Source organism: Chiloscyllium plagiosum, unplaced genomic scaffold (assembly GCF_037043375.1).
Source record: "Chiloscyllium plagiosum isolate Xiang-an unplaced genomic scaffold, Cpla_swu_hap1 HiC_scaffold_26, whole genome shotgun sequence".
Taxonomy (NCBI): domain Eukaryota; kingdom Metazoa; phylum Chordata; class Chondrichthyes; order Orectolobiformes; family Hemiscylliidae; genus Chiloscyllium; species Chiloscyllium plagiosum.
In genome coordinates this window covers 12,039,280-12,053,475 of record NW_028270164.1, presented here as the reverse complement: position 1 = coordinate 12,053,475, position 14,196 = coordinate 12,039,280, and the positions used below count along the sequence as shown (strand labels likewise).

The 14,196-nt window shown below is 41.7% G+C and overlaps 1 protein-coding gene across 2 annotated transcripts in view; it reads right to left on the bottom strand.

Moving 5' to 3' along the window:
* The window catches only part of LOC122563064 (ethanolamine kinase 1-like), a 49,819-nt gene that overhangs the window by 18,636 nt on the left and 16,987 nt on the right, over window positions 1-14,196 (bottom strand). For both annotated transcript variants that reach the window (XM_043716427.2, XM_087973485.1), the window contains exons 3-4: window positions 5,980-6,120; window positions 384-526 (exon numbers count right to left, since the gene is read on the bottom strand). In XM_043716427.2, the coding sequence (XP_043572362.2) occupies window positions 384-526; window positions 5,980-6,120 (284 nt within the window). The remainder of the gene's footprint in view (window positions 1-383; window positions 527-5,979; window positions 6,121-14,196) is intronic.

Here is a 14,196-nt window from a genome sequence, read left to right as displayed (position 1 = left end):
AAAGTAAAATCTATTCACAACAGCTTCACAAACCCTTGATGAAGTTATGTCAACTAGACAGAAAATGCACACAAATCGGTGAATGTATTTGTAAATAAAGATGACCCAAATAAAAGGAGAAATTACCCAGTTACCACACAAAACAACCCGGGATCGTTTAAATGAACGCCAAACGAGACTTGCTAATGATAATTACCGGCCAGAGCATGGGCACTGCCCCAAGTATCTATGGGAACTGGCTCAGCATCCAGTCCCAGGTTAGTGATCCACTCCAATTCCTGTAAATTGACACAGTTGGCGCTTTATTTAAAAAGAGTAGAATGAAAACGTGTGCCAGGGTGCAGCAGGAAGGGGATGAAACAGTTCCATCTCCAGGTCCTCACCTTCCTTTTCATTGTAGATGATATTTTTGCAAAGCAGATCATTATGGCAGAGCACTGTGGGGGAGTTTAGCTCTGACAGGTACTTCTTCATCCACACCATTTCCTTCTCCAATGTCTCTAAAGGTGGCACCTTCTTCTGAATCCTAAACCAAAATTAAAATCGTTTAGAAATGCACCCCGTAAAACCTGGGACAAGTTTGTCAAGATCTTGCTGGATTTCATTTCTCTGTTGCCCCTACCCTTTCCATACAGGGTACCTCCCTTGTTATGGACACCCAGGAAATGGCCACTACTTCTTTGTGACTTGCATGAGCCCATTATGCTGCAAAAATAGTTGAAAATAAAGGCTTTACATTTTACAGTTTATTTTTAATTGACATAACGTAGTGCTTTATTCATGATAAAACTGCACCCATATTCCTGTCGTCAATAAGTAGCTGACAATTAGCATTTGTGAATTCTCATGCAAGTGTCTTTGCTGTTGGCTTTAAATAAAGAAAACATTGAAATTAGAAGCAGGAGTAGGCCACTCGCCCCTGCTCAACCATTCAATCTGATCGTGGCTAATCATCCAACTAAATATTCTGTTCCTGCTTTTGTTCATAACCTTTGATCCCTTTAGTCCGAAGAACTATATCTAACTATCTAAATGGCTGGATAATGTGGGTGTACAGATAGAAGATTTCACTTTGAAAACTGTGGAGCACCAACAGTAAGCATGGGCTGCGGTTACTTTTGGAAGTTTATAAAATCATGAGGGGTATAGATAGAGGGTCTTCCCCATAGGGTGAGGGAATACCAAACTAGGGACATATTTTTAAGGTGAGAGGAGGAAATTTTAAAAAAAGGACATGAGGGGCAACTTTGTTTTTTTTTTTACACAGAGGGTGCTTCATGTGTGGAATGAACTGCCAGAGGAAGTGGTAGATGCAGGTACACAGTCAGAACATTTAAAAGTATGTAAACAGCAAAGGTTTGGAGGATGTGGGCCGAATGCAGGCAGGTGGGACCAGTTTAGTTTGGAAACGTGGTTGGCGTGGACTGGTTGAGTTGAAGGGCCTGTTTAAGTGCTGTATTACTCTATAAGCAGTTAGATCTAATCGCTTTATGAAAACATTCAATTTTTTTGGCCTCAACAACTTCCTTAGGCAGAGAATTCCACAGGCTCACCATTCTCTGGATGAAGACATTTCTCCTCATCCCACTCCTGAATAGCCTACCCTGTATCCTTAGACTGTGACTTCTCATTTTGCACTCTCCTGTCATTTGGAACATCGCTACTTCATTTAAGAATCCAGCCTGGTGGATTAGTGGGCACATGCAGTATAATGATATGGAAGATCCCAGGTTTAGAGAAATAAAAAGAGGCTGTGCAACTCCTCAGCTGGCCTCAGTGTCCTTGGGTCAAACTATGTGGATTTCCTCCAGGTGCTCTGGTTTCCTTCCACAATCCAAAGATGTGCAGGTTAGGGTGAATTGGCTATGCTAATTGCTCATAGGTGTTCAGGGATGTGTAGATCAATTAGAAGAGCCATGAGAAATAGTGTTACTGGGTTAGGGGAGGCGGGGTAGGGTCTGGGTGGGATGTTCTTCAGAGGGTCGGTGTGGACTCAATGGCCGGATTCCACATCGTAGGGATTCTACAATTAAGGAGGGAAGAATCTGGGGTTGGGGGCCCCCATTTTTCATGGCTGTCCCTTGATCTTGTCAGATAGCACTTAGCTGGATATACATGAATGATACGAATTTAGGAGTTGAGGGAGCAACATTGATCAAATTTGCAACACATACAAAAGGTGCATGAGGTGAAAGACTGGCAGCACTCAGACAGGTGGGACAGTCCACTCACTGGTCACAAAATCTGAACAGAAGAGCAATGGAAGGTAATAATGAATTTAACCCTCAATTTGGTCACAGAATATTGCTCCCAATCTGGGTACTTGGATTTAGGAAGCATACCACTACATAAAAGGAAGCTGCAGGATAGATTCATTTGCATGTAATGTGGCAAGAGGGCTTACATATATGACAAAACAACACCTAAATTTCTATTGATTGTCAGTCTATGGATGCCATTGGCAAAGCTGATATTTAGCAGCAATCCCTTATTGCTGTCAAATAGGTCATGTCGTGCCTTTTTAGCTCATCATGTGAAGTATACACACAGTGACAGCAGGCAGGGAATTCCAGAATTTTGACCCAGTGACGATGAAGGAATCCTCAAATGAGGATAGAGTGCTGCTTGGAGGGGCTGATGTTGCCATGCTTAGGTGCCTGAGGTTGTTCTAGGTATTGGAGGCTGCATGTTAGAGAGAATGAGTCACAGAAATCTTGAGGGATTAGTACAGTGAGTTCTTCTTTAACACGAAGGTTGCAATGTTGTGTAATGCCACATTATAGAAAAATCACGCTTTAGAAACAGTGCTTAGAGTGTTAGCGATGTAATCACATTTCAGCTTTTAAAAGTTTGCACTTTAGAAACAACGCCCCAATTCGTCAATCGTGTTACAGCGAATTCGCGTTAACGAAACGTATGTTACAGCAGAACGATTTGTACTTTGTTCCATTTGAAAGGGGAATATGTGATGAAGAGCATGAGGTAATCTGATGAAGCAAACAGCAATTGTGAGAGAGGTCAGTTGACTCCGTTGCTGGTATGCGATACAGAGATGCCAGAGTTTCCTCAGTTCCCAGACTAGCGGAGGTCACCACGAAAGTTGGTCCTTGCCCAAAGCATGGTGACCTACAGGCTAAACCCGCCACCAGTCTCTCTCTGTCACACGTGCACACACGAGGGAGGAGCCTGCAGTCCTCTGGGACTAGGACGACTTCCACAATAACAAACAGCATAATTTTATAACAATCCCCCCAAAGAAAATTAAAGGGAGGTTAACAGTTTACGCCCAACAAAAATGTGCTTCAAACAAAACTCTCGTTAGCAGCTGACATAAACAACTGTTGAAAAAAAAATGTCCATCAATTCTATGGATTCAAAGAGGAACATTAAGCAAATTGAGGATTGATCAAGTGAGTGGGGTTAGATCAGGAATCTTGTGCAAGGAAAAGCCCTTCACAGACTTTATGGGCTGACTATTCTGGTTTTCTCAGATTGGAGACCCATGACTGGAGACCAGTGTTTGCTCCTGAACGGAAGTGCCTGACTGCATCATTTAAATGAAGATCCCTCAGGATAAACAGCAATTTATCAAGATCCCAGGCAGCTTTCAGCATTGGTTGAAACATAGTCCAGTAACCACACCTTCTTCAACGAAAGAGGAGAGTGACGCAGATCGGTGTCATGATTAAACACAAACCATGTAGAAAAGTGAATGCATAATACTGTCCAGATAGTGTATAATTTATCACAAATGCTACTACACAGTGCACAATCATAGCACACAGTACACATTATAGAATGACAGACACTTTGTTTAGAGATGATTTCTTGGGTCAATGCAGTCTTATTTCAGAACAGATTTAAAACCATAATTCTCTAATCAAGGTTATGGCCATTGGAATTAAAAACAAACCTAACCCATGAACTGCTTTTCTCAGCTGCTGGAAATGTTCACCTTGGTTTGTGGCTAAAGCAGCTTGGCTTTATGCAAGGAATGATGTGGCGATAATACTGCTCCATTTGTGCAACATTACTAATCAGGAAAAGATTGCACAAACCTATAGATTGTTGCAAACCTTAAAAGCAGGAGATGGAGTGAAGCTAGTACTCAAAGTGCACACCTACAGAAGCCTATTAACTGAAAGTATTTGTGAACCCTTATGAATCAACAGCTTTCTCATTGTTTGGGAGAAGATTTGTAGCTCGGGTGCTTGTTGTTGTGGTTCTGTTCGCTGAGCTGGAAATTTTTGTTGCAAATGTTTCATCCCCTGTCTAGGTGACATCGTCAGTGCTTGGGAGCCTCCTGTGAAGCGCTTCTGTGGTGTTCCTCCGGCATTTATAGTGGCCTGTCCCTGCCGCTTCCGGTTGTCAGTTTCAGCTGTCTGCTGTAGTGGTCGGTATATTGGGTCCAGGTCGATGTGTTTGTTGATGGAGTTTGTGGATGAGTGCCATGCTTCTAGGAATTCCCTGGCTGTTCTTTGTTTGGCTTGCCCTATAATGGTAGTGTTGTCCCAGTCAAATATATAGTGTTTTGTGCAGTCCTATATAGAACAAACACGAAGACAGCTAACGATCCGCATCCATGAACATCAACTAGCCACGAAACGCCACGACCAGCTATCCTTAGTAGCCACACACGCAGACGACAAGCAACATGAATTCGACTGGGACAACACTACCATTATAGGGCAAGCCAAACAAAGAACAGCCAGGGAATTCCTAGAAGCATGGCACTCATCCACAAACTCCATCAACAAACACATCGACCTGGACCCAATATACTGACCACTACAGCAGACAGCTGAAACTGACAACCGGAAGCGGCAGGGACAGGCCACTATAACGCCGGAGGAAACACCACAGAAGCGCTTCACAGGAGGCTCCCAAGCACTGAGGATGTCACCTAGACAGGGGACGAAACGTTTGCAACAAAAATTTCCAGCTCGGCGAACAGAACCACAACAGCTTTCTCATTATTAAGTATCCAAAACCTTCAATGTTGGTAAATGAAGGTTTGAAAACATAAAAAGATTTTAATTAATGTGAGTAATGCATTAAAGCAGATTTTATAACCACCCACTCAAGATTCCCATATTTTTCTAAAAAAATCATTTTCCTGAACTCCCATAGTTCTCACTAATTACATTCCATGACTGACTGCAAAGTCACTTAGTTCAGTGGCAACAGGTTCTAGTGATTAACTATACAGAGATATAGAATGTTTATTCAACAGACTAAAGAATTTGCACCATGTGACTATAAGAAGCTATTAAGTATTCAGAGGGATAAAGGCTACATAGTGAAGTTATCAGTTTCTATAAGTAATTAGATTGGTTTTTGATTCCAAATCTGTTCAGATACAAGACCTCACTGAGTGAAGAGATGATCTCTATAGGATAACAGACACTTTGTGTACTCAGTAGTAGCATTTGTGATAAATTGTACACTATCTGTACAGTGTTGTGCATTCACTTCTCTACATGGTTTGTATGTGTGTTTAATCATGGCACCAACCTGCCTCACTCTTCTCTTCATTGAAGGTGTGGATACCAGACTACGTTTCAACCGATGCTGAAAACTGTCTGGGACCTTGATAAATTGTTGTTTATCCTGAGGGATCTTCATTAAATGATGTAGTCAGGAACCTCAATTAAGGAGCAAACACTGGTCTCCTATCATTAGTCTTCCAAATAAAACTGCACAATGTTCTCAGCAGCCTTTTCAGGGCATTGAGCAGATATTAACACACAAATTGCATGAAAATAATGAAGTCATGGTTTCTTTTCCAATTTAGCAAAAACGTGTTTGAGTATCTGAAAAAACATTGTTCCTAAAATGTGTAACATAACACACATCTGGAATAATTTTCAGATCAGTAGTTACAGAATGAATTCACAATCGGCCTAACAGAGTGACTACATCTCTTATTGTCTCATTAGTCTGGCTGACTTCAATGAACCATCATGGTTAAGCACATACCGGGTATTTTTAGCTTCTGGTGTGAACTCAGATGAGATGAGAGCCATGTACTTGCGCATTTTCACCCAGAGGTTGGGTTTTGGAATGCAACCATTGTGGGCGTGAATGCAATGAATCCTTGCTAGCTCTGTCGCTATGAGCCTACAAAGAGATAGAAGGCACATGTCATTCAAACATATCAGTCCCAAAGAGCATTTAGACACACTTTCCTATTTATGTTGCGAATCTAGGATGGATTGATCCAAGGAATCTTGACTTGTGAATTTCCCACTGAAGTGCTGCTGTAGGAAAGGACTTGCATTAATATAGTACTTTTCACAGTAATGCCATGTTGGGGAAAAGTTCAGATGAAACGTTATTCATCTGAGAAATTAATCCTTTCGCTCCACAGTTGCTGCTTGGCCTGCTGAATATTCATGTCAGTTGAGTTTTTATTTCAGATTTCCAGCACCTGTAGTATTCTGATTTATCTATAAATGTGAAGTATCCTCAGTGTTGAGGCATGGGAGCCAATTTGCACACAGCAAGACTGCACAAAAAGCAGTTACCTAACCATCAGACAAGCTGAATAAAAGGATTACGCTCCAAGCACAGCAAAAAGGAAATTACAGAGATGCAAGACGTAAAGTGGACACCAGCAGGAAAACAGAGTCAGATTTTAAGAAAGATTGATAGGAGAGAAAAGAGCAATAGAAAAGGAGAGAACTTTGGAGTATGGCACTCAACGGAGTTTTGGCATGGCCACTATTGGTGAAAAGTCACATAAGTGGTTATGGAAAGAGAAACCATCGAAAGCCTCAAATGGATGCATCGTGGATCCGGTTTTGGTTTCAGTCCCTTGGGCAAATCCAGGAGGAGATCCATGACCCTGAAAGTCACTCCATCCTTGACTAGCAGTACAGCAGAGTAGACTCAGACCATCCACTCTACTTCGGTTCGAAATCTTTGTTATTCATTCATGGAATATAGACCAGCATTTATTGCCCATTCATAAGATCGTAAGATACAGGAGCTGAATTAGGCCATTCGGCCCATAGAGTCTGCTCTGCCATTTGATCTTGGGTGATATGCTTCTCAACCCCATGTTCCTGCTTCCGCCCCATAACCAATTAAAGATTTGTCTAACTTCTCCTTAAACTGTCTCAACATCCATTGCACTCTGGAGTAGCAAATTCCATAGATTCTAAACCCTTTGGGTGGCACGGTAACAGTGGTTAGCACTACTGCCTCTCAGCGCCAGAGACCCAGCTTCATTTTCCACCTCAGGCGACTCTCTGCATGGAGTTTGCACATTCTCCATGTGTCTGCGTGGGTTTCCTCCGGGTGCTCCAGTTTCCTCCCACAGTCCAAAAATGTGCAGGTTAGGTGAATTGGCCATGCTAAATTGTTCGTAGTGTTAGGTGAAGGGATAAATGTAGGGGAATGGGTCTGGGTGGGTTGCTCTTTGGAGGGTTGGTGTGGATCTATTGGGCCGAAGGGCCTATTGCCACACTAAGTAATCTCTCTTCACCTCTGTTTTAGGTTTTCTACCACTTATCCTAAGACTATGACTTCTAATTACCCAGAGCACAGTTAAGAGTCAACCACATTGGTATGGATCTGGAGTTGTGTAGACCAGATCAGGTGAAGATAGAGTTCCTTCCAAAAAGGAAACAGCAAACCGGACAGGTGTTTAGTGACAATCCACGTGGCTGCTGTTGGCTAGTTTATTTCAGATATTTTGTTGAATCTAAAGTTCACCATGTGCTATGGTGGAATGTGAACTTATGTCCCCATAAAGCTGGCCTGGGATTCTGGTCCAGTGACATTGCCACTACCTCCTGCAAATCTGAGCCTATTACAGCAAGAAATGCTGAACGTAGGACATGTAAGCCTGATAAGATTTAAAGAGAAATTATGTGAAGATACTGAGAGATGGCTAGATAGGCAAACTGTCCCCTCACCCAAGTCTTGAACTAAGAAACGGCTGAATTCAAACTAAACTGCCTATGAAGGAGGGGGAAAAGTAACAAAACAAAAATAAATTTAAAAAAATTGTGTCAAAGAAACCTAAGCCTATTTGGTTAAGCACAGCTTGAGAGAGTTTATAAAAAAAACTTGCATAGTTTGAAGGAAAAGATGGTCCTTTGAAAATTTGTACAAAGAAAGTAACAAGAAGAATTAACACATGGTTCATGTAGAACAAAATATTAGAAGCACTTTGTGGACTGTTAAAGACAAGAGAGATGGAAGAATAGTTCAGCAGTTTTAAAACAGAACGAGAGAGAAAAAAACAGTAGGAAGTCAGGAAGATTTTTAAAAAAGCACAAGAGTCAGAACAGCTGAAAAAGGAAAGTGAAAAGCTTCTAAATCCCTGTGGGGAAGGTGGCAATGGGGTGTTGGTTACAGTTAAATATATTCACACGGTGGTGTGGACCAGTTTGGGCCAAAGAGCTTGTCTCCATGCTATAGGACTCTAAACAGTAGCAGAAGTCATCGTGGTGTAATGGTAACAGCAGTGGACCTGTAACCCAGAACCCTTAGGTCACATTTTGGGGACTTGGGTTCAAATCACACCATGCCAGATGGGGAGGTTTGAATTCAAATAAGTGATCTGGAATTAAAAAGCTAGCCTAATTGCCATTTAAAAAGTTTGAGGGAAGGAAATCTGCCACCCTTACCTGGTCTGGTCCATATGTAATTCCACACCCACAGCAGTATGGTGACTCCTAACTGCCCTCTGGGCAATTCAGGATAGGCAATGAATGCTGGCCTGGCTAGGAACACTCACAGCCCTTGAATGGAATTAAAAATAAAACTGCTGGACATGGAACTAATCTTAGCTCAGTTTTTAAAAAAAAATATAATGGGTTGGCCAGCTGATAACTACAGTGGGTGTAAAGGAAAAAAGTTTGAATTGATTATGGAACAAGATGATCAGGGAGATCTTTGCAGTGGAAGAGGGGACAAGGCTAAGCCAGTACTGCCCAAAAGGCAGTCCATGCCAGGTATTTACAAGAACTCTTCTTACGTTGGAGCAAAAAAAAAGTTGAATGGGTTTCTAATAAACAAAAATTTCTTAGAAAGATGGGCATTCCCGACAAAGGTTAACATGCATTACATATTCCCAGTGGATCTCGGGAGGGGTGGCATCAAATCTTCCTCTTAAAAATCAGAAGGTGTTCCTACAGTCCTGTTTAGCAATTTTAGGGTTTTAAAAAAAAAACCATGTGAGCATACACAAACTGCTTGTGGCCCCCTGCTTCTCTCCCTCTCAGCTTGTGATCTCCACTGCTTTTAATGTTTTTCCCCTCCACATAAACCAGCTAATTTGAAAAATGGGCAATTTTTCTGGTGATTGTTAAGATGAGAAGTAAAAAAGAACTCAGTTGTGTAGGCATGATACTGGATGTAGAAAGAAAAACTAGGATAAGGGCACATGTGGGGCAGTGGTAGTGTCTGGGAGATGAGACCTTTAAACAAAAGAACATGATCTCATTCACCTTTGATGCAAAAAAAAAAACCCACAATCAACTGGAAAATGTGGATGACTAATAGATGAAAAAATACACCACAGGTAACAGGGTGTAAAGGCACATCTGGATATAGACAAAGAAATGTAAACCACTTATATTGGTGTTTTAACACAGATGGTACTCAAACCCTCACCAAGACTGAATAGCCTGAGGCTGTATCCCCTGGAATACCAGAGGCTGAGGGGTGACCTTCTAGGAGGTTTATAAAAATCAGGAGGGGCATGGATAGGGTGAATAGCAAGGTCTTTGCCCCAAGCTAGTGAATGATTTAAAAAGGGACCAGAGAAGCAATTTTTTCCACGCAGAAGGTAGTGAGTGAATGGAATGAGCTGCTAGGAGGCTGGTACAATTACACCCATCCAGATGGGTTTTAAATGGTGTATGAATAGTATGGGTTTAAGAGGGATTTGGGCCAAATGGGACTACATTAAATTTTGGATATGTGGTCAGCTTGGATAAGTTGGACCAAAGGGTCTGTGTCCATGCTGTACAGCTCTATGACCTTAATGACAAATCAATAATGGGTCAAAACAAAATTAAAGTTTTTGCTACAGCTCAGCATGACCATTATGATAGACTGATTCTGACAGTGCTTGCCTGGTATACTTAAAGGTCATGGGAACATGATTGGGCTTTGGAACCAGGCAGCTGTTAAATAAGCTAATAGGCAAAAAGTTACTTATGCAGCATACCAATGCTGTTGATATTAAGCAAATATGAAAGAACCTACTGCAACTAGTACCCAGAGTAGCTGAACTATTAACTTTTGGAATAACCAGTGTCTTTAATTTACTGACGCCATCTGATCCTCACGTGCTAAAGGACATGAACTTTCCCATATTTAGTTTTTGTGGACCTTGTACTTCTGCCTTTAACAAGGTGTTTGGAAAAGTCTTAGTCAAATGACAACTAAACAAAAAAAAAAAGATAATCAACATTATTCTAACTTGGTCGACATGACTGGTTATGCAGCACAAAGTGGGTCAGCAGTTATTTATAAAATGATCCAGAAGTGCAGTTTTGCAGATTTGTGTACATAACCGGACCTTTGGACCAAGCAATGGCATATTGACATGCTCCCCAAACTTAAATGGTTAGGACAAAATGGAAAAGAGGGACAAACAACATATTTATAAGTATTTTTCACATCCTCCAGGCATTCCAAAAAATTTATACCTAATGGAGTTATTGTTGAAATATATGTAGTCAGACAACTTTCCTGGTTTCCTCCAAGTAGGACTGACAGACCTCAGGTTACAATATTTTATCTGAAAGTCACTATAACCCAAGGGGACCACAGACTGCTCTGAGACACACACAATTGGTGGTGAATTTAACTTTAGAGTCACCACACTTTAGGAGCAGAAAGAGGTTGAGAAGGCAGGGCCTTCATGACTTTAGCAGGTAAAGGGAATCAAACCTGCAGGGGATCAACTGTCTGAACAGCTGGTTTGTGATGCAAAATTGTGCCAATAGCATAGGTTTACAGTCCTGAGATTATGCTCACATTCACTTTCCTGAAGGGCAGGAGTTTCTGCAATACGGTGATCCTTTGGCAAGTAGGTAATGGGCTCAAACCCACCATCTTCTGAATCAGAGCCAAATGCACTGCCCACTGAGGCAGACGGGAGTGGAGATGGGGCAGCAAAAGTGAGAAACATGAAAGTCAGCCAAACATGGACTGTGCTAGTAAGTGTCAAAAGGAAACCTGTTTGTAAGACACGAGCAGAGAATGATCATTTTAATTAAGTGAGGATTGGTAGAAACAGATCCAACACATCCTGTAGAAATTCAAGTTGCAGAGATATGGGGCAAGAGCCAAAGAGTGGGGTCTACAAAAGATGACATGGACATGGGGCCAGTTGACTCCCTTCTAAATCAATTTGTCTTATGTAAAGAAAGCAAGTGACCAAAGCAAGCACATGCAAGATCAGTTTGGGCTCAGTAAACTAGCCAACACCACTTAATTCACCTACCTCTACCTCTTGAGAGAGAGGACATCCTAAAGTCCAACATGCAAAGGTGCAAAGCCCTGACGACAGCCAGGTCTGGAGCATAGTGTGTAATTCTGGCCTGGGCACCTCTACCACAGAGGGTATTTGGACAGTGGAGATTCCCCAGGAAGGGCGATCAAGCTGAATTGGAGGAGTTGAAGAACTTTGGCTTCAGAAGAAGCAATCTTAAGTGATGATGATTTCCAAAGTTCTGAATTAATCAAAAAGTTGATGTGCAATTAGATAGACCACACTGCCACAACATCCACAATCAGGGGCTCAAACTCCAGATTAAGAGGAGACAGTTTAGATTTAACTGTTTCCACAGAAGATAGTGAATGTCAGGCACAGGCCAGGACAGATATTGAGGAAAAACTGGAAAAGGAGACATTAGATCCATGAATGTGCAGGTGAGGGAATACAAAATTTTGGATTGACAGGAATCATTTCCTTAAAGATTAATGCAGAATGTAGCCACTCAGCCCTGGGGACAAGACACCGCCTGGAGTGGTTTTAAGCCACTGAAAGCAGAAGGTACAACATTGATTTCGGTTTTCAGCTGATTACAGGCCTCATCCTTCTTTCCTCAACATTCAAGCTTTGGGCAAGTAAATGGCTTGGATGACTAGAAAAGAAACACATTCTGGCCATTCCTTATCAACATCCAGCTGAAAAAGCTATATGCACAGACTGAAGGAGGTCAAGAGCCTGGTGAATCTTTGGAATTCCTGCCAGAAAGCTGTGGAAGTTAAAAAAAAAGTCACTCAGTAGACTCAAGACAGAACTTAAGTTTCTGGAGATTGAGGGCATGAAGGGATTACAGAGATAGCTAATCATCTCTGTGCGGAAAATAGCACTATGACCTAGAATGCTGGGTACAGGCTCGGTGGGTTGAATGGCCCACTCCCATTCTTTACTGGACTCCTTGTACACAATGTTTTGAGGAAACTCTGGTTTTTAAGATTATGGAGCAGAAATCCCCACCCTGTCCCACCACCTCAGCTTTCAATTCTGTCACAATATCAAACGAATGCCTGAACGTTTGAGGATAGAGATGGAGAGATTGTTCCTGTTGGCTGGCCAACACAGATAAAACCGGAGGATAAAGATCTCATTAGATAACCTTCACTGAGGGTTCTGAATTTTTGGAACGGTCTAACAAAGCTGCAGATACTCTGGCATATATTCCAAGGCAGAGGTGGACAGATTCTTCATTAGAGAGAAGTGTGGGATAGCAGGAATAGGCAATAAAAAGTAGATTCGAAGCAAAACAACATTAGCATTGCTGCCTCCTATTGCTAGGGACCCAGGTTCAATTCCAGCCTTGGGTGACTGAGGTATATACATTCTTCCAGTTTCTGCTTAGGTTTCTACTGAGAATCTGGTTTTCTACCAGTCCAAGAGATATGCAGGTTACGTGGACTAACTGCTCTAACTTGTGCATCTCTGGGCTCTATGGGACAAGTCAGGCAGATTAGCAATGGTAAATGCAGTTTACGGGGATAGGATAGGGAGCCAGGTCTGGGCAGGATGCTCTTCAGGAGGGTCAGTGTAGACTTGATGGGCTGAATGGCCTCGATCTGACTGTAGGGACTCTACAATTTCAGCTTTTGGGTATCTGGGCCTCCAGAACTCACCACTTTTACAACAGAAGTGTAGTTTTAAAAACTACCATCACCTTCAGCTCAGATCAATTAGCCTTGTTAATTGAAGATTCTTAATCCAAAGACCACCACTAACTTAGGAACGCAATGATCAAAACATGTACAGAAACTTGCTGCTTGGATCATTAAACTTTGAGCTTTAAAGTCTCTCAGAAGCAGGGTGAAAGCTCATCTCAATGTGGTGTCTTTTAGCTTTCTTTGAGGTGGTCATGTTAGCTTGCTGTCGTCATGTGGGTAATATTATTGGTGAGCCTACACTACCATTACCAATTTTAATACAGGGACAAACATCCCAAGGCCCTTTGCAGGCAAACCTCTACTAAAAAAAAAAGGTGGGGGGGGGGGAATATTTGTCAGATATGATTAAGCAAGGGTCAAGGAGGATCAAAGGGCAAAGATTAGCTCATGAATGATAGTATTAAAAAAAAGAAAAACTTGTAGAATGTTAGAAACATTGATAAATGATTTTTTCACATCGGTTTGATGTCAAGAAGGCTTGGTGCCACATCTTGTCAAACACCATCCAGCTTTTGGTATTATTGATTCCACATGGGGCAATCCCTCTGAAGCCTTCCAAACAAACAGGAACAATGGAGGAGTGGCTAGAACTGAAACCAAAATAAAAATTGTAATTGTTGCTCCACTTGCCAGTAATGACAATAATGGAAGCCTGCTTTGTGTTGTTCAAACTATGCAGCTTGACATTTATTCACCAGAGGCAATAAAAAGCTGCCCAATTAAAAAAGTCTGCTCAGAATATAGTTGGAAAAAAAAGTGGCAAGTCTTTTAAAATGGCTTTAAATAAGGGATTTCTAAGTGAGTGTAAAGTGAGGCAGCATTCCAGAGGCTAGTAAAAAGATGCAATGAGTGCATACTGGCAATATCTTTTGGCACTGTTCAAGACTGCATTGAGGAAGCATCATTTGGCTCATTCACCTGATGAACGGATGTAAAAACATCACTATACATGTGCAAGGGAATTATGAAGCAGCAAATTATAATCTACCCTCTAGGAGGATGGGGAGGACTCATCTCTTCACTGAT